The sequence below is a fragment of the Hordeum vulgare genome, chromosome 4H, assembly GCF_904849725.1.
Source record: "Hordeum vulgare subsp. vulgare chromosome 4H, MorexV3_pseudomolecules_assembly, whole genome shotgun sequence".
NCBI classification, from domain to species: Eukaryota; Viridiplantae; Streptophyta; class Magnoliopsida; order Poales; family Poaceae; genus Hordeum; species Hordeum vulgare.
Genome location: NC_058521.1, coordinates 556,953,940 through 556,974,619, shown reverse-complemented (window position 1 = coordinate 556,974,619; position 20,680 = coordinate 556,953,940). Strand labels below are relative to the sequence as shown.

Here is a 20,680-nt window from a genome sequence, read left to right as displayed (position 1 = left end):
TGTACGCATCCCCTTGGATTTAAATGTCATTTCCATAACCTTACAATGCGTATCCAGGATCTTTTCCAGCTTCTCAGTCTCCGCAATGTCAATCACTACTTCACCGTCATCATCGATACAATCATTTATGTCCTCTAGAAGAAATACATAAAAACCATGAGAGTTATGCTCTATCATAATCTAGTTCACACTACTGGCTACCGTACAAAAATTGTTGAACATACCTGATTTACGTTATCATAGAAAGAGTCATCCTTATTATTTTTCGCATTCTCAACATCCACATCTTCCTGTACAATAAACACACACATGAAATAAACATTGTATTTAAAAAACTTACAGATCTAAATATATATCACTTACGTTTTCACTCCATGTATCATCTTCATTATTTTGAAAATCCTCCAGAGGTAAATTATCATATGAAGACCATGATCCATTGGCGCTATTATAATCATCATCATTAATAGAACTGTTATCAGTTGCATCGACGGTATCTATACTATACTCATCCTTTGAATAACCAGTGTCCTCCTCCATTCAAACACCTCAAACACTATACAACAATAAAGATATAAAAAAATTACAATTAAATTTTTGTATAAGACTCGGTTTTGCTCTAATAGGTGAGCCCCTCCTACCTACCTACCTACCTGGGAGCAATTCTAACAGACCCCGCATCCCGCCGGCCCATAAACGCGTTTGCAGTTCACGTAAAACCACTTTTGTGAGCCGGCGCGGGCTGGGACAGATGCAGACCTCCCAAACGGATCCGTAAAAAAGTATATTCACGGAATATGCTTTTTTATGGGTCGGCTTCTGTGGGTTCTTCTCGGGCTCCACCGCGACGACCCGCAAACAGAAAAACTGCAAATCTCGCATTTGACATAGGGTTTGGCAAACAAGTTCAAATTCAAACAACCTAAACAGTTTGCGTGCAAATAAAAGCGAAGCTCATTACGCAAAAGAGGGCATGCACAAGTTTGCACCCATGTCCGGCATCATGTTGGGAGGTCGATCTTCACTCCGTGCCATGGAGTCCATATTGAATTTCATCGCGCCATCGAATCCACCTCCGTCGCTTGTTCCAACTCTCGCACCGAAATCATCCACATTGGCACCATATGGAGCAGAGAAAACATCACCGGAACTGGAACACGGACCGTCCGAGGCGACCATTCTTGCCATATCATGCCATGTTTTGGTGAGGTTGTCCATGTCATTGCGGTTCATTGACATGATCTTGTTCTCCTCGGCGAGCAACAATGACATCGATTTGGTTTCAGAGGCGCGTGCTTTTCTCTCCTCAATGGCAGCTTTGTGGAGCCCCTCTTCCTTGAGCATTTGCCATTTTTCTTGCTTCTCTTTTGCCTTCTTCTCGGCCAACTCTTTCTTGATCTCCAGCGACTTCAACAACATCAAATCGTTTGATTGCACCATGGTATCAATCTTCTCCCTCAAGCTTGCTGCTTCTTGCTCTCTCTTCATCTTCTCTTTAGTCTTCTTGTCGCCATCGGGCTTGTGCAAATTTCTTGGGCCATCATCATCCTCATCTTCATCCATGTTTATAAGTGAGCCTCTTTTTGGTGGGGATTCTTTGTCGATCAACTTCCACTTCTCGCACTTTTTGAGAAACTCCCAACAATGCTCTAATTTGAAGAATTTGCCTTCTGAAGCTTCCATGTCCTTGTATCTATGTTGAGAAATCTTGTCCTACAAAATGTGAACAAAGTGATGCAATCATTTTCCATGATACATTATGATGATGCACAACTTGAACAAAGGAAAAACAAACTCACATAGTCAGACTCCACGGTGCCACTTGGAGGTGCATTGTGTACTTGCTCCAAGCAAGCTGCCCAGCGGCTGCACATAGGCTTGATATTCTCCCAACGCCCTTGAAGTGACCTAAACGTGCGTGCAGTCCTATTAGGATACTTTTTTCATAATGCGGAAGTATTGATCTTCGATCCTTTGCCAATATATCTTGGCGGTTTGAGAAACACCCGTGCATGCATCAAGAGACACCGCACTCCATGCTTGGATCAAAGCTTGATCTTCCAAGATCGTGTAGTTCTTCGATCTTTGGTTTCCCCCCCCCCTTTGCTTGCGATTGCTCCAACGCTTCCGCTTCGATCTCCTCCAATTCGTCCGCAGCACCATGATCATCCACGCCGCCGTCCGTTTCATTGTAGTTGAATGGTTCGAAAGAGGCTTGATCAATGTCAACCGCGTTCGTGTCCCACATGTTCATGAACTCGGTTGTTGCATTGTTTGAACCACCGTTATAGCGAACGATAACAAGTCACGAGCTATCGAGACTAATGGCGAAAAATGAAAAGGAATCGCCAAGACCGAAGAGGCATACCTTCCGGGCATTTCGTCGAACACCTCGGACGCGGGGGGAGCGGCATCGTTCAACAGCATCGACGGAGCACCTCCTTGCGGGGGGTGAAGTCACAGGTTGAATAAGGTGGCTTCCTTGAAGCCGGAACCTTCCTCCACTTTATGCCCGCGGCCTTGTCGGCCTTCTCCGCCGCCGGCCGGGATCGCATTGCGGCGTTGGCGCCCGGAGCGCGGGCCGTCGCGGCGGGGGCAGCCGGATTCCCGCCCTGCACGACCATGCTGCCCTGCCTCTTTCGAGAAGGCGCGACGTGTGCTTGGGCGACGGCGTCGGGGAGAACATGGTCGGCGATGAGATCCGCCCGAGGGGAAGGAGCATGCGCGACCTCGACGGGGACGGGGGACAGCATGGGTCCTCCATGGCGGCGAGGAACGGCCGGGGAGGAGGAACCGGAGCTTGCGGAGGGGGGCAATGGTGGCGGAGGGTGCGGGGAGCGGGGAAAGGGCGCGCGGAAATGTCCCTCCCGCCAAATCTCGCGCCGGATAGGGGTTCAGCTCGGGTCGGCCTCCCAGCCTGTGAAGATAGAGGTTGGGGGAGAAGATTTGCCACGCCCCGCAAACAATTTTGCGGGCCGGGGCGGGATGCGGGGTCTGATCGTACGGATTTTTCGGCCCGAGCCCGCAATTTGACGGTTATTTTGCGGGCCGGGACGGATGCGAATCATTAGTACATACATCTTCTTTTCCTAGTAGCAATCTGTATGTATATGTGGTAATTTTACCTATATTTTGTAGGACTGGCTAGGACTCGATCGACCGAAAATTAACTAATTCCTTGTAGATTTAAGATTTTGCAAATTTATTCATGAACATCCAAAAGTATGTTCACCATGTTATAAAAATATGTTCATCTAGTGTGAGAAAGTCATAGTAATATGTAAGGCAGGCCTAACTTTTCATGCTCTTTGGTTCTCTAATTTGACTATGGATATGTACCAAATTGTATGGATTGGAAATATTTATATGAAAACAAATGTTCTTCACCTGCAAAAGAAATGTAGTCTATCTACACCCGCAAAAAAAAGTCTATCTAAGTTTAAAAAAACAAAGACCGTGAAAAGTCAAACACACCTTACATTTTGAAGAAAAAATATAGAATGTATTATGTCAGAGCTTGACAAATATAAATCTTGCGCCGACCTAAAATTCAGCTGGACAATACCAGCACCGTTTGAGATTTAGTAAATTAGCAATCCTTCTTGACATTATTGGAAAATCTGTAAAGTTTTGTATGTTTGGCATTATTGGAAACAAAAGGCCTTATCTAGAAACCTGAATAACTTTTTACTCCATGTTAAAAACGTTATTATATTATCAGAAAGAGGGAGTAGGTTTTTTATAATCAAGAAAAGGGCAAAGCCTAATCTAGAAACCAGCGAATAATCCCTGCAGGAGGAAGCTGCATCTACTCCACCTGTTAATTAGGTCAGAGAGTAATTACAACCCTTCTCGGACAAACTAGTGTCCTGTTTGTTAGCTCTGCACTGAACTCAATACGTCCAATAATAGGTGAGCCCCTCCTACCTACCTACCTGAGGCGCCACTCACCTCACTTCACTTCCCCTATAAACTCCCCGCAGCATCCACCACGCCCTCGCTCCATTCCATTCACCGCGCACAACCACCTCCCCACTCGCTCCACCAGAGCTACAAGGAGCTAGCTGAGCCCGGTTCGAGGCAAGAATTGAGAGCGCCATGCTGGGTTGCTTCTCCCGGCTCCGGCGGCCGCCCTCTGCCGCGACGGGGGCGCCTGCGCCCGTGCAGCCGTCCGACGAGGCGTCCACGTCGGCCGCGTCCACCAGCTCCACCCCGCCGACCTCCCCGCGCTCGTCCTCCTCCTCCGCCCGCTTCAAGAACGGTGCTGGCAGGGGCGGGGACGCGGACGTCGACGTCGCGAAGGAGCGCCTGCGGCCGTCGTCCGCGCTCGCCGTGGACTCCGGGCTGTCATCAGCCATCGCGTCCCGGCGGTTCTTCCTCTCCTCCCCGGGGCGGTCCAACTCCATCGTGGACTCGTCGGCGCATGCGGCCGCCGTGCTGGGCGTGGGCGCGGCCGGGGTGGCGGTGCCGACATACTCCCCGGACCCGCACGCCGACTTTCTGCTTTCCATGGAGGAGATGTCGGCCGCGCTGCGGCTGGACGCGCGGCGGCGCGGCGACAGGGCGCGCCTCCACGAGCTGCTGCTCTGCTACCTGGCGCTCAACGACAAGCGCGCGCACCGGTACATCGTCAGCGCCTTCACCGACCTCCTCCTCCGCCTCACCGCCACCCAGTCCGACGACCTCGACGCCGACGACCAGCAGCACGGCACCATGTAGCAGCCGCGTTCGTCGACGTGCCTACCCGCCTGCCTGCGGAGCTCGGCGTTTTCTTCCACTTGCCACATTTTTTGGGTGCAAATTGCCAGAGTGGCCAACTGACATGCATCTGACTGTAAAAAAAATATGCCGTGTGCAATTTCGCGGCGAAAAAAAGCCGCTTTGTGGTTTGTATTACCACCTTTGTGTTGTGTGGGCGTTGCTTTTGCTCTTTTATGAAAGGCGTGAGCGTGCTAGCAAAGACGGGGAATATCTTAGCTTCTACATTTGTGCCCGCTTTGTTTCTTTGTGTAATTTCGTTTGTCTTTTCGGCCACCTCCCTCTCTTTTGCCTTTTATTACTGCTAGCTTTTTGTTGGGTCATCTGAAGGCTAGTCTGGTAGTACTCCAGTACTGTGTGCACAGGCCATGTCGAGCATATGGTTATGCCGTGACCATTGCTCTGTGAGTGGTAAATGTGAATGAAATGCTGTCGTTTTTCACCCTTGGACTGAGCAATTTTGGGATTGCCATTTGCAATCGCGTCACGCACCTTGAGACGGGCGAGAGAAAGGGAGGAGTCTTCGGATCCAGCAGCAGGACGCAATAATAAACAGACGCCGTGCAAAACCAACCGCCGCCGTACGTGCGTGCATAGGCTCACTCACTCACTCAGTCACACGGGCTGCTCTGCTCTGCTCTGCTCTGCTCACACATGGCTGCTGTACCGCACTGTTGGACGGATAGATCGTGGACGCGTGGTAAACCGGTAACCATCACGCACTAACCTCTTCTTTTTGCTTGACAGCACCCGTTCGAAATTAAGGAGATTAAGATTTATCGTGGACTGTCGCTCTCTCTCCCTTGCCTTCGTGACGAACCTATCCAAAAAGAGCCTGCCGCAATGGCGAAAGCTAAAGCAACGAAGCCTGTGAGTGAGAGCGAGGGGAGACACTGACACGGCAACCGCGAGCCGAGATCTGCAGCGGATCATGGCCGCTTTGCCCATGAGCCAGATCACATGCATGAATGCAAAACATATACTGTATGTAAGCTCCGGCCGGGGCCTACGTGCTTACCCTGCTGATGATGCGTGGCGTAACTAACCGGAAAGCAAAGCGGGCGACCTCGACGCTGCAGCGGCATGTCACGGAAGGATGACATGTTTGCGATCCCTGCAGCAACAGATAGATAGAGCAGAACAGAGCACCGAGGAGCAGTGGGATAAAGATCCGAGTCCACCACCGGCCAGTGCTGCTGGTCTTGTGGTCTGATCATTTTGATCCTTCCGTCCTGGCCGGCAGCGACGCCGACCAAATCAGTAAATCACCTCCGATGGTCGCCGGCCGGCCACGGGCCGAGCCGCGTGGTGGGGTGGGGAGAGCAGCACACTGCACGCACACACACACACGACAGGCAGCAGAAGGCGCTTCGCTGGCATCAATACCAGATACTGCTAAAAAGGCAGACTCTGGTGGAGGGTGGAGGTGCAGTGGACTCCACGAAATGCTGTGTAGAAATAGAAAGGGGTTATGCGCCAGTGCCATTTTTCACACACACATTTTCTGCTCTGAAACCACAAATAGGGCTGGAAATGGAACACCTGTGACAACAAGCATCGGCATTCCGAGAATCAAAATGGATGGCTTATTTTTTTAAGAAAAGAAGAATTATAGGTTTCTGCATCAATTGATGCATGCAGCCTTTTATTAACAAAATTCGTAAATAGATATGTAGTTCAAGACAAGTTAAAACAAAGCAGTGAAAAGCTAGTGAAAACAAAAGATGCTGCGACCAGCTAAAATAGGTCTAGATGACTAATCACCTATTTTATTACTGGACCGTCATATAAACCTATTGTAGATATTTCGAGATACCATCTCCCATCGAGCAGACCCAGTAACCATAGGCTCCATCGCTTTCACAGGAGTGAGTAACGATCACATACGGATCATAGCAGTGGCCCTGTAGATAACCTGCAAAAAATGTACAAGTATGTTTATTAAACATCAAATCATTCTTGCAGTTCCATATAACCCAAAGCAATGCACATACTCCAATCCGAATGTGCTTTGCAATGTTTATATCTACCACATTTAACCATGTCCCAAATAACGTTTGTATACTATGAGAAGGGTTGATATTAAAGGCTACTAGCTGGACGCTCGCGCGTTGCTACGGAACGACAAAAAATTATAGAAAGATCAATAGAATAATTATTGAACTATACAAATGCACATGCCAATCATGACCAATGTGTTGTTTATGACCATAATGTCATAAAATAATGACATCTTGCTCATGTTACCATTTTTCATCGAGCACCACATATCCGGTAAATATCTTTACTCAACCCCGAAGGAGATGAGTCATTGTCATTTACATGTTCCTTCTCTTCCCTTTACTCTATTGTTGTTGCTTCATCACTTTGCTCTAACATTACTCCAGGTTATATTTGATTTGTTCTTGAACTTGTCCTACTTCGGACTCTAGGTTCGCCATCCCACACTCCTTGACCGCCTCTGTGCTTTATAGTCGTTGCATTGCCACTTTGCTTTGTTGTGGTCTACATTTTCTTTCTCCTGAAAATTGCCACATTCTCCATTTTTTTTGAATTTAGATCGTAGTTTTAGTTGCTTCTGAATAATGGTACTTTAAGCCCCTCTCATAAATATGAATAATTTAGAAAGACACACATCAAAGTTATAAAAAAGACATGCACCAGCAACTTCCACACCCACTTCTACTAGAACACACTTCTCTTAGATGAAAAGTTATCTGATAATGTTATATCAATCATTCAATCTATTTAACGGTTTAACCTGATAAAGTCCACCAAAATTATTGTATGAATCATGCAGTTCAATAGGAGATTACATAGGAAAAGTCATGCAGTCCTGTGATATTTGACTAAGGGAGAAAATAGATAGAGGAAAGGATACATTAACTTCTCAACTTCCAAGAATCTTTTTGGCTTGTTTCTCATTATGACCCGTCAAGAATTAGATGGCATAAAAACAAGGAGGAGCTATCGTAAACATACTTTTTCAGTAAGTAAGAGGTTGCCTTATTCATATTCATGCATTGTCTTACTGTAAGAACTGGGTGACTTGTTACAATATGTTTTAATGAGATAGGATTAGTTTAAACTTAGTTTCCTATTCTATCTCTTCTTTTGTTTGTTCTCCTCCCCCGATCTCCTTCTCACGATCGTTGTCCAGATCCGTCAACTTATAAGCCACGACAAGTCCTCTATAAATAGAATCGCGGCCCGAGCAAAGGGTTTAACGCTTCCCACATATTTTACATGGTAATCAGAGCATTTTCCTAGATCAAAAGAAGATCGCATCTAGCCTAGGCTCATCGTTAGCTGCCGCCATGACTACCCCTTCCATCGAACCCAGTACCTTGAGTACCCTCACCACATCTGTTGCATCGTCCTCCACTTTCGCTCCCTCCTCCTCCACCTCCGCATATCCCATGTCCATCGGACCTCCACCACAGGAGAAGCTCACGAGGTAAAACTACCTCATGTGGAAGGCCACCGTGCTGCCCCAAATCAAGGGTGCACAAATGGGCCACCACCTTGATCTCGCGAGCCAAGCGCCACCGGAGACTCTCACCATCCTCAAGGATGGCAAGGAGGAGTAGATCGCGAACTTTGCCCGCGTCCTCTGGTATGCACAGCAGCAACAAGTTCAAGGGTTTCTGATGGGTTCTCTGTCTCGTCATATTCTTGCGCAGGTGGTTACTCTTTAGACACCGACGAAAGTATGGGCAGCGATCCATGATATGTTCTCTGCCCAAACTCACCAACCTAAAAAGGGTAACCTAACTATTTCAGAATACCTAGCCAAGATCAAGGCGCTCTCAGATGACATCGCATGCACTGGAGCGGCGCTATCAAGCGGAGAAATCGTCTGTCATGTTCTGGTCGGACTCGTCCTCGACTACAACTTGGTCGTGTCGGCCCTTGCTGCACGGGTAGAGCCCATGACTGTTCAAGAGCTTTACACACAGTTGCTGAGCTTTGACGCGCGCCTAAACCTTCTTCATGGGATCAACGTCTGGCAGTCATCGGCTAATGCTGCCGCTCGTGGTCGAGGGACTGGCCGTGGGCGCGATAATTAGGGACGGGGCCGCGGCAACATCGGCGGTTGGCATTGTCGTGGCACCAACCCTGGTGCACGCCCAAACAGAGGCTACAACAACAACAACTCCGCACGATCTGGAGGGTGTGGCTACAACAACACTCACACCCCCTCCCGGCAATCTTCCTCCAATGGTCGTGTTCGGTGCCAACTATGCAAGAAGGCAGACCATGAGGTCATGGACTGTTGGCACCGTTACGATGAGGATTATGTCCCTGATGCTCATCTTGTTGCAGCTGCAACTCGTGAGCAAGGAGGTGATAGTACCATCTGGTACGCTGACTCTGGAGCCACTGATCATGTCACCAATGAGCTTGAGAAACTTGCCATGAGGGAAAAATACTTTGGCAATGATCAAGTGCACACTGCCAGCGGTGGAGGTATGGACATTTGTCATATTGGTCAAGCATCTATTAATTCCCCTATCTTAAATGTGATCTAGTTCTAAAAGATGTCCTTCATGTTCCACAAGTCGATAAAAATCTTGCATCTATGTCTCGCCTAACTGCCGATAATAAAGTCTTAACTCATCCTCGATACTTTTTTCATAAAGGATCAGGAAATGAGGGATCTCCTTCACCGCGGTAGATGCATTGGAGGCTTGTACCCCATCACATCTGTAGCTTTTAGTCGTAATCGTCGTGTCAAGTCTACTCCGTCGTCAAGCCCTCCTTGGCGAGATGGCATCAAAGATTAGGACACCCCTCTTTAGTCATAGTCAAGCAAGTAGTAAATAAAGGCAATCTCGCATTGTCAACTAGTTCTAGTAGTGCGTCTGTGTGTGATGCTTGTCAATGTGCAAAAAGTTACCAACTTCCCTACCCTAAATCAAATAGTGTGTCTTGTGCTCCGTTGGAACTTATCTTTAGTGATGTATGGGGTCATGCAAGAGATTCTTTCGACAGAAAAAATATTATGTTACTTCCATTGATGATTTTAGTAAGTTCACTTGGATATATTTGCTCAAGTATAAATCTGAAGTTCTTTCTATTTTTCAAGAATTTCAGAAGCTTGTTGAGCGTCAATTTGACAGGAAGATTCTTACAGTCCAAAGTGACCACGGAGGAGAGTATGAGAAACTCAACTGTTTCTTTCGTAATATTGGCATTGCTTGATGACCCACAAGTATAGGGGATCAATCGTAGTCCTTTCGATAAGTAAGAGTGTCGAACCCAACGAGGAGCATAAGGCTCTGATAAACGGTTTTCAGCAAGGTAATAACTGCAAGCACTCAAAGTAGCGGTAACAAGTGATGGTGTAGTGAGGTGAAACGTAGCAGCTGAAAAGTAACAAGTAACAAGAGTAGGAACGGTGCAGCAAAATGGCCCAATACCTTTTGTAGCAAGGGACAAGCCTGAACAAAGTCTTATAGGAGGAAAAACGCTCCCGAGGACACACGGGAATTTCTTTCATGCTAGTTTCATCATGTTCATATGATTCGCGTTCGTTACTTTGATAGTTTGACATGTGGGTGGACCGGCGCTTGGGTACTGCCCTTACTTTGACAAGCATCCCACTTATGATTAACCCCTCTCGCAAGCATCAGCAACTACGAAAGAAGAATTAAGACAACGTCTAACCATAGCATTAAACTAGTGGATCCAAATCAGCACCTTAGGAAGCAACGCATAGACTGGGGTTTAAGCTTCTCTCACTCTAGCAACCCATCATCTACTTACTACTCCCCAATGCCTTTATCTAGGCCCAAATAATGGTGAAGAGTTATGTAGTCGACGTTCACATAACACCACTAGAGGAAAAACAACATACAACATATCAAAATACCGAACGAGTACCAAATTCACATGACTATTAATAGCAAGACTTATCCCATGTCCTCGGGAACAAAAGTAACTACTCACAAAGCATAATCATAATCATGATCAGAGGTGTAATGAGTAGCATCAAGCATCTGAACATAAACTCTTCCACCAAGTAATCCAACTAGCATCAACTACAAAGAGTAATCAACACTACTAGCAACCTTACAAGTACCAATCGGAGTCGCGAGACGGAGATTGGTTACAAGTGATGAACTAGGGTTTAGAGATGAGATGGTGTTGATGAATATGTTGATGGAGACGGGTCCCCTCTGATGAGAGGAGTGTTGGTGATGACGATGGCGACCATTTCCCCCTTCGGGAGGGACCGGCAGGATCGTCCTGCCGCAGCTCTAGATTGGTTCTGCTCAAGTTCCGCCTCGTGGCGGCGGCGCCTCCTCGAAAAAGCTCCGCCCTGATTTTTTCCAGACGAAACCCTTCATATAGCAGTAGAGGGGGGCCAGTGGGCCACCAGGGTGCCCACAAGCCCTGTTGCCGTGGCCAGGGGGGCAGGCCGCGGCCACCAGGCTTGTGGGCCCCTGACAGCTCCCTTGTGGCACTTCTTTCGCCCAATATTTTTTATATAATCCCAAAAAAATCCACGTTGATTTTCTGGGCATTTGGAGTTGTGCAGAATAGAGGACTCAGACTTTCTCCTTTTCAAGTCCAGAATTCCAGCTGTCGGTATTCTCCCTCTTCAAATAAACCTTGCAAAATAAGAGAAAAAAGGCATAAGTATAGTACCACAAAGTATAATAACAGCCCATAAAGCAATGAATATCAACATAAAAGCATGATGCAAAATGGACGTATCAACTCCCCCAAGCTTAGACCTCGCTTGTCCTCAAGCGAAAACCAAGATCCATAAATATGTCCACAAGTTTAGGGACGAAGGTGTCGATAAAACATAATAGGGACATGAGGGCATCGTGATCACACATAGAACAGCAATACATCATAAATATTCTTATGGGAAAGTAACAATTCCTTCACAAAGCAAAGTATGAAACAAAAACCTTACCGAGAAGTAGCCAACAACAGTCCATAGTCATTGAAGCAATTGCAATTTATCATAACATCAGAAAGAGTCAAATAAGAGCTTGTAAAGAAAATCCACATACTCAATCATCTCTTTTGTTTTCCACAATTGTTACAACTCACGTGGTACTCATGGTACCAAAGTTTCAGTTGGACACAGAGAAAGATAGGGGCTTATAAATTTGCCTCCCAACCATTTACCTCAAGGGTAAAGTCAACAATAATAAAGCATAAGTACTCATCTCCAAGTTGATATATGAATATAGATCTTTCCCTAGCATATGACGTTCACCAAGATGAAGACAGAATAGGGAATTGGTGTTGATGACCAAGACTTTCACAAGGACAAAAGTAAAGGTACAAGATAGGCCCTTCGCGGAGGGAAGCAGAGGTTGTCATGCGCTTTTGAGGTTTGGATGCGTGTCCTCTTAGTGCGGAGGAACGTCACTTTATATTGCCTCCTGTGATAAATAACTTTAGTATGCGGTCTGTCGCTTTTATGTCTTCCTCATCACAAGTTCATATAAAGCTTATTTTCCACACACTAATAGATCATACATATTAGAGAGCAATTTTTATTGCTTGCACCGATGACAACTTACTTGAGGGATCTTATTCAATCCATAGGTAGGTATGGTGGACACTCATGGCAAAACTGGGTTGAAGGTTTATGGATGCACAAGTAGTATCTCTACTTGGTGCGGGAGTTTTGGCTAATATGAGGTGGAAGCAATCGTCACATGCTAAGGGATCTCTAATCATATAACATTGTTTGGAAACAAGCAAACACAATTCATTATGTTGTCTTCCTTGTCCAACATCTACTTCTAAGCATGTAATAGTTTGGTGAGTGCTCACAATTATAGAAAGTGTCTAAGATGATATATTTATATGTGAACCTCTCTTTCCTTATTACTTCTTATTAATTGCAATAATGACTGGGGTCTATGTTGGTCTATTCTCAACAAGTTTCAATCATCATACTTGTTATATGTGAAGATATTACTTTCCATAAGATCATCTCATGATCTTTCATGCTATCGTTCTTTTCATACTTTTGATCACGGCACAAAACAAAGCCCTTGACTAAGATACTCTTTATTATATAGCTCGCAAGCTCGAATACAACGGGGGAGACACAAGGCAAAAGACTCAAACTAAACACTAAAGACTTATTCCACTAAGAGAAGAAATAAAAACTGAAAAGGAAAGAACTAAAACAAAGGTAAAAGCAAAAGATATAAAGGTGATACGATACCAGCGCAACTCCCCCAAGCTTGGCACAAGCCAAGGGAGTTGCCCATACCAATGCTCAGTTGTCTTCCTTTGGTGGTGGCGGAGGAGTTGTTGCAGCATGAGTCTGATCCTCCGTCTTCCAAGGCATATGTGCTCTGTCATGGCAGGATGAACGAGTCGCCGGAATCCTCAAATCTGCAGCCAACTGTATTGATTTAAATTTGTACTCATACTCACAGTTTTGGTTCTGCAGATCATAGATCTGGCCCTGGAGTTGATAAACCCTGTCATAGAGCCTGGAGAGGTGCTTCCCAATGTCATTGGCATCCATCTTGTGCTTGTTGGTGAACTCCATGATCATCATGTGGTTGGCGTTGAGTCCACGCTCCACCATACCTTGGCACTTGAAGACTTGTTGCTCCATTGCTTCGAGCCTCGTCTCCACGCTTCCGGTCTTCTTAGGCCCCTCAACATCACGGATGTGCAACATCCCCTCACTCATCTTGATAGATTGAGGGTGCTGCAACACTTCCGCGAGGTAAGGATTGATAACCTTCTCAAAGACCTTGTCCTTCGGAGCTTTTGGGGAAGCCATAGTAGTCTAGATCTGCAGCAGAAACACGCTCGAAATGAAAATAGAGGAAAATTGCGTGATACGGAGATCAAAACCCTCGGGCGTATATATAATGATTTTTTCTGGACCAGAAGGAGTGCTCCGCAAGAAAACGGAGTCCGGGAGGCACACGATGTGCCCACAAGCCCTGTAGCCGCGGCCAATGGGGCAGGCCGCGACGACCAAGCTTGTGGCCGCCTCGTGCGCTCTCCGGACTGCTTTTTTATTTTTCTATTTTTCCATAAATTCCAAAACGGAGAAAATTTCCTACTGGAGAAGTTTTGGAGTCCAGTTACTTACTGAAACACATACCTCTTCATTTTCAGAGTTTGAAAGAGGCTGATAAACATCCCTTATGTACTCCTCTGGAGTTATGATATTGATGATATTGCTCTCAACATTTATGGGAGTACCCGAGATATAATGCTTGATTCTTTGCCCATTTACCACTCTCGGAAAATTACCTTCCGTGTTATTGATTTTGATGGCACCAGAACGATATACTTCCTCGACAACGTAGGGACCTTCCCATTTAGAGAGAAGTTTGCCTGCGAAGAATCTTAAGAGAGAATTGTATAGCAGGACATAATCACCTACATTGAACTCACGTTTTTGTATTCTTTTATCGTGCCATCTCTTAACCTTTTCCTTGAACAACTTGGCATTCTCATATGCCTCGGCCCTCCATTCATCTAATGAGCTGATATCAAACAACCGCTTCTCACCTGCAAGTTTGAAATCGAAGTTGAGCTCTTTGATTGCCCAATAAGCTTTGTGTTCTAGCTCAAGAGGTAAATGACAGGCCTTACCGTAAACCATTTTATACGGCAACATGCCCATGGGATTCTTATAAGCAGTCTTATAAGCCCATAGTGCCTCGTCAAGTTTGCTAGACCAATTCTTTCGCGATCTATTGACAATCTTTTGTAAGATCAATTTGATCTCCCTATTACTCAACTCCACTTGACCACTAGACTGAGGATGATAAGGAGATGCAACTCTATGGTTGACATCATACTTAGCGAGCATCTTGCGGAAAACACCATGAATGAAGTGTGAACCGCCATCAGTCATCAGATATCTAGGGACTCCAAATCTTGGGAAAACGACTTCTTTAAGCATCTTAATAGAGGTGTGGTGACCAACATTTCTAGTGGGGATAGCTTCTACCCACTTAGTGACGTAATCAACAGCAACTAAGATGTGAGTATACCCATTGGAACTCGGGAAGGGTCCCATATAATCAAAGCCCCAGACATCAAATGGTTAAATGACAAGCGAATAGTTCATAGGCATTTCCTGACGTTTACTGATGTTCCCTATTCTTTGACATTCGTCACAAGATAAGACAAACCTACGGGCATCCTTGAAGAGAGTGGGCCAATAGAGATGTGATTGCAATACCTTATGAGCAGTTCTATCTCCAGCATGGTGTCCTCCGTAGGCTTCGGAATGACACTTCTGCAGGATCTGTCCCTGTTCATGTTCAGGCACACAACATCTAATAACACCATCTACTCCTTCCTTATAAAGGTGAGGATCATCCCAAAAGTAGTGTCTCAAATCAAAGAAGAATTTCTTCTTTTGCTGGTAGGTGAAACTGGGTGGTATGTATTTGGCTACGATATAGTTTGCGTAATCAGCATACCAGGGTGCACTATGTGAAGTGCGGATGACATTCAATTGCTCATCGGGAAAGCTGTCATCAATAGGTCGTGGGTCATCAAGGACATTCTCTAGCCTGGATAAGTTATCTGCTACAGGGTTATCAGCACCCTTTCGGTCAACAACGTGCAAATCAAATTCCTGTAGCAGGAGAACCCATCTGATTAGCCTAGGCTTAGCGTCCTTCTTCTCCATAAGGTACTTAATAGGAGCATGATCAGAGTGAATAATGACTTTGGAGTCAACTATATAAGATCTGAACTTTTCACATGCAAACACGACTGCTAAAAATTCCATCTCCGTAGTGGCATAGTTTCTTTGGGCACTGTCTAGAGTTTTACTAGTGTAGTGAATGACATTCAACTTCTTGTCAACTCTTTGTCCTAGAACAGCACCAACAGCATAATCACTAGCATCGCACATGATTTCAAAGGGCAAGTTCCAATCAGGTGGTTGAACAATAGGTGCGGTTATCAAGGCCTTCTTAAGTATTTTGAAAGCTTCCTCACAATCCTCATCAAAAACAAAAGGAACATCCTTCTGCAAGAGGTTGGTAAGAGGCCTAGAAATCTTATAGAAGTCTTTAATGGACCTTCTATAGAAACCAACATGACCTAGGAAACTTCATATACCTCTGATATCTGTGGAGCAAGGCATTTTCTCAATTGCATCAACCTTAGCCTTATCAACTTCAATGCCTTTCTCAAAGATTTTGTGTCCTAAGACGATGCCTTCATTAACCATGAAGTGGCACTTCTTCCAGTTCAAGACGAGTTTGGTATCTTTGCATCTCTATAAGACTCGATCAAGGTTGCTGAGGCAATCGTCAAATGAAGAACCGTAAACGGAGAAATCATCCATCACAACCTCAACAATCTTTTCACAAAAGTCAGAGAATATAGCCATCATACATCTTTGAAAGGTGGCAGGTGCATTACATAAGCCAAAAGGCATACGTCTATAAGCAAAGGTACCGAAGGGGCAGGTGAAAGTGGTTTTCTCCTGATCAGATTGTGCAACAGGTATTTGCGAGAAACCTGAATAACTGTCTAGAACGCAGAAGTGTGTGTGTTTAGATAGCCTTTCTAGCATTTGGTCGATAAACGACAAAGGATAATGGTCTTTCCTGGTTGCCTTGTTCAGTTTCCGGAAGTCTATCACCATCCTATAGCCAGTAATAATCCTCTGTGGGATTAGTTCATTCATATCATTAGGAACGACGGTGATACCTCCCTTCTTGGGTAGGCAATGTACTGGACTTACCCAATCACTATGAGCAACAGGATAAATGATTCGTGCTTCCAGAAGCTTTAATATTTCTTTTCTCACGACCTCTTTCATCCTAGGATTTAACCTTCGTTGATGATCAGCAACTGGCTTAAAATTAGGATCGGTTTTAATCTTGTGCTGACAGAGAGTGGGACTAATACCCTTAAGATCATCAAGAGTATATCCAATAGTAGCACGGTGCTTCCTCAAATTTTTAGTAACTTCTTCTCTTCGTGATTCGAGAGGTGAGCACTAATTATAACAGGATATATCTCCTTCTCAGCAAGATAGGCATACTTAAGTGTATCTGGTAACTGTTTTAGCTCGAACACAGGATCACCCTTTGCTAGGGGAGGATCCCCAAGGAGTTCAACAGGTAGATTATTCTTAAGAATAGGATATTTTTCTAAAACAATTTTATCTATCTCATCTCTTTCATCCATATTCATATCATTTTCATGCTCAAGCAGATATTGCTCTAAAGGATCCGTAGGAGGCACGGAAATAGAGGCAAGAGCAATGATTTCATCCCTACCAGACGACTCTTTTTCATGGGGTTGTCTTCCAAGCTTGGAGAACTTAAATTCATGAGACACACCCTCGAAACTAACAGTGACAGTGTGTTTAACGCAATCAATATGAGCATTGACAGTGTTGAGAAAGGGTCTACCAAATATGATAGGACAAAAGCTATCTTGTGCAGTAGCAAGGACGAGGAAATCAGTAGGATACTTCGTCTTACCACACGGGACTTCTACATCTCTCACAATTCCCACAGGGCAGATAGTGTCTCTGTTAGCTAGCGTAATAGTGGCATCAATAGGTTCTAACTCAGAAGGTGGAATCTCATCTTTGATTTCATCATAAAGGGGCCGGGGTATTGCAATAACACTAGCACCCATATCACATAAACCATGATAACAGTGATCTCCTATCTTGACAGAAACAACGGGCAGTCCAACTACAGGTCCGTATTTGTCTTTCGCGTGAGGTTTAGCAATTCTAGCGGAGTCCTCACAGAATTTGATAACATGCCCGTCTATGTCTTCGGTTAAGAGATATTTGATAATAGCAACACTAGGTTCAGCTCTAATTTCCTCAGGGGGTGCAAGTGGTCTAATGTAACCCCTACGTATCACAGTTGGAGCTTTAGAATAATCCTTTTTCCTAGCAGGGTAAGGTGGTTTCTCAGTGTAGGCACAAGGAACAATAGGATCATTATAGGCAATGACTTTCTCTTCAACTAGATTGGGTTGAACTATGTTGACTTCTACAGGAGGATGATACTTAAACCACTTCTCTTTGGGAAGATCAATATGAGCAGCAAAAGATTCACATAGAGAAGCTAGTATCTCAGAGTCAAGTCCATACTTAGCGCTAAAATCTCTAGAAGTGTTTGTTTCAACAAAAGATTTAACGCAATCAAATTGGAAATTCATACCTGGCTCCTTACCTTCTTCAAGCTCCCAATCTTCAGAGTTACGTTTGATTCTTTCCAATAAATTCCACTTCTGGTGAATATCCTTCTTCATAAAAGAACCGGTACAAGAAGTGTCAAGCATGGTACGATCTTCATGAGAAAGCCGAGCATAAAAGTTTTGAGTGATAATTTCTCTCGAGAGCTCATGATTGGGGCATGAATATAGCATTGATTTAAGCCTCCCCCAAGCTTGAGCTATGATTTCCCTGTCACGAGGCCAAAAGTTATAAATATAATTCCGATCATGATGTACTAAATGCATAGGATAAAACTTTTGATGAAATTCCAATTTCAACCGATTGTAGTCCCATGATCCAGTATCATCACATAGCCTATACCATGTCAACGCCTTATCCTTCAAAGATAAAGAAATAATTTCTTATTTACCTCATCCTCGGGCAAACCTACAAGCTTAAATAAACCACAAACTTCATCTACATAGATTAGATGCAAGTCTGGATGTGATGATCCATCTCCTATAAAAGGATTAGCCAGCAGTTTCTCAAGCATACCCGAAGGAATTTCATAAAACATATTTTCAGTAGGTGCCTTAGGTTGAGGAGCAAATCCTCGTGCTTCCGTTCGTGGTGAAGATACCCCGAAAAAATTCCTCAAAGGAACAGTTTCCATAGTGACAAGTGACAATAAATTTCAGCACAACATATAAATGTTTCCTTACAAAATTCCACTTACCAAAGGCGCTTGCCTCCCTGGCAACGGCGCCAGAAAAGAGTCTTGATGACCCACAAGTATAGGGGATCAATCGTAGTCCTTTCTATAAGTAAGAGTGTCGAACCCAACGAGGAGCAGAAGGCTCTGATAAACGGTTTTCAGCAAGGTAATAACTGCAAGCACTGGAAGTAGCGGTAACAAGTGATGGTGTAGTGAGGTGAAACGTAGCAGGTGAAAAGTAACAAGTAACAAGAGTTGCAACGGTGCAGCAAAGTGGACCAATCCCTTTTGTAGCAAGGGACAAGCCTGAAGAAAGTCTTATAGGAGGAAAAACGCTCCCGAGGACACACGGGAATTTCTTTCATGCTAGTTTCATCATGTTCATATGATTCACGTTTGTTACTTTGATAGTTTGACATGTGGGTGGACCAGCGCTTGGGTACTGCCCTTACTTGGACAACCATCCCACTTATAATTAACCCCTCTCGCAAGCATTCGCAACTACGAAAGAAGAATTAGGGCAACGTCTAACCATAGCATTAAACTAGTGGATCGAAATCAGCCCCTTACGAAGCAACGCATAGACTGGGGTTTAAGCTTCTGTCACTCTAGCAACCCATCATCTACTTACTACTCCCCAATGCCTTTCTCTAGGACCAAATAATGGTGAAGTGTTATGTAGTCAACGTTCATATAACACCACTAGAGGAAAAACAACATACAACATATCAAAATACCTAACGAATACCAAATTCACATGACTATTAATAGCAAGACTTAACCCATGTCCTTAGGAACAAAAGTAACTACTCACAAAGCATAATCATAATCATGATCAGAGGTGTAATGAGTAGCATCAAGGATCTGAACATAAACTCTTCCACCAAGTAATCCAACTAGCATCAACTACAAAGAGTAATCAACACTACTAGCAACCTTACAAGTACCATTCGGAGTCGCGAGATGGAGATTGGTTACAAGTGGTGAACTAGGGTTTGGAGATGAGATGGTGCTGATGAAGATGTTGATGGTGCCGGGTCCCCTCCGATGAGAGGAGTGTTGGTGATGACGATGGCGACGATTTCCCCCTCCGGGAGGGAAGTTTCCCCGGCAGGATCGTCCTGCCGAAGCTCTAGATTGGTTCTGCTCAAGTTCCGCCTCGTGGCAGCGGCGCCTCCTCAAAAAGGCTCCGCCCTGGTATTTTTCTGGACGAAACCCTTCATATAGCAGAAGAGGGGGCCAGTGGGCCAACAGGGTGCCCACAAGCCCCGTTGCCGCGGCTAGGGGGCAGGCCGCGACCACCAGGCTTGTGGGCCCCTGGCAGCTCCCCTGTGGCACTTCTTTCGCCCAATATTTTTTATATAATCCCAAAAAATTCCATGTTGATTTTCAAGGCATTTGGAGTTGCGCAGAATAGAGGACTCGGACTTGCTCCTTTTCAAGTCGAGAATTCCAGCTGCCGGTATTCTCCCTCTTCAAATAAACCTTGCAAAATAAGAGAGAAAAGGCATAAGTATAGTACCACAAAGTATAATAACAGTCCATAAAGCGATAAATATCAACATGAAAGCGTGATGCAAAATGGACGTATCATTGCTCACCATGTCTCTTGTCCTCATGCTCATCAACAGAATGGCTCTGCTGAGCGTAAACATCGTCACATCGCTGAAGTAGGGTTTTTTCTTCTAGATCATGCCTCTATGCCACTAAAATATTGGGATAAACCTTTCATTGCTGCAACATACCTTATCAATCGTATTCCTACCAAAGTTATCGGCTATATCACTCCCTTAGAAAAATTGATTCATCATAAACCTGATTACAATTCTATAAGAATTTTTGGATGTGCTTGTTACCCCAATCTTCGTCCTAACAATCATCACAAACTTGAGTTTCGCTCCACTCAATGTGTGTTCCTTGGATATAGTAATCTGCACAAAGGGTATAAGTGTATCGAGATTTCCACCAGTCGTATCTATATTTCGCGGGATGTTGTCTTTGATGAAACACTTTTTCCTTATGCCAAACTTCATCCCAAT

General features: G+C 44.9%; 1 protein-coding gene across 1 annotated transcript; it reads left to right on the top strand.

The window, feature by feature from the left end:
• Window positions 1-4,020: 4,020 nt before the first annotated feature.
• Window positions 4,021-5,200, top strand: LOC123446997 (transcription repressor OFP12-like). The gene has a single exon (XM_045123546.1). The coding sequence runs from the start codon at window positions 4,099-4,101 to the stop codon at window positions 4,717-4,719; it is 621 nt and encodes a 206-aa protein (XP_044979481.1). The 5' UTR covers window positions 4,021-4,098; the 3' UTR covers window positions 4,720-5,200.
• The last annotated feature ends 15,480 nt before the right edge of the window (window positions 5,201-20,680 follow it).

Excerpts from the sequence above, each read along its gene's own strand:
- LOC123446997 (XM_045123546.1), top strand. The coding sequence starts at position 4,099 with ATGCTGGGTTGCTTCTCCCGGCTCCGGCGGCCGCCCTCTGCCGCGACG.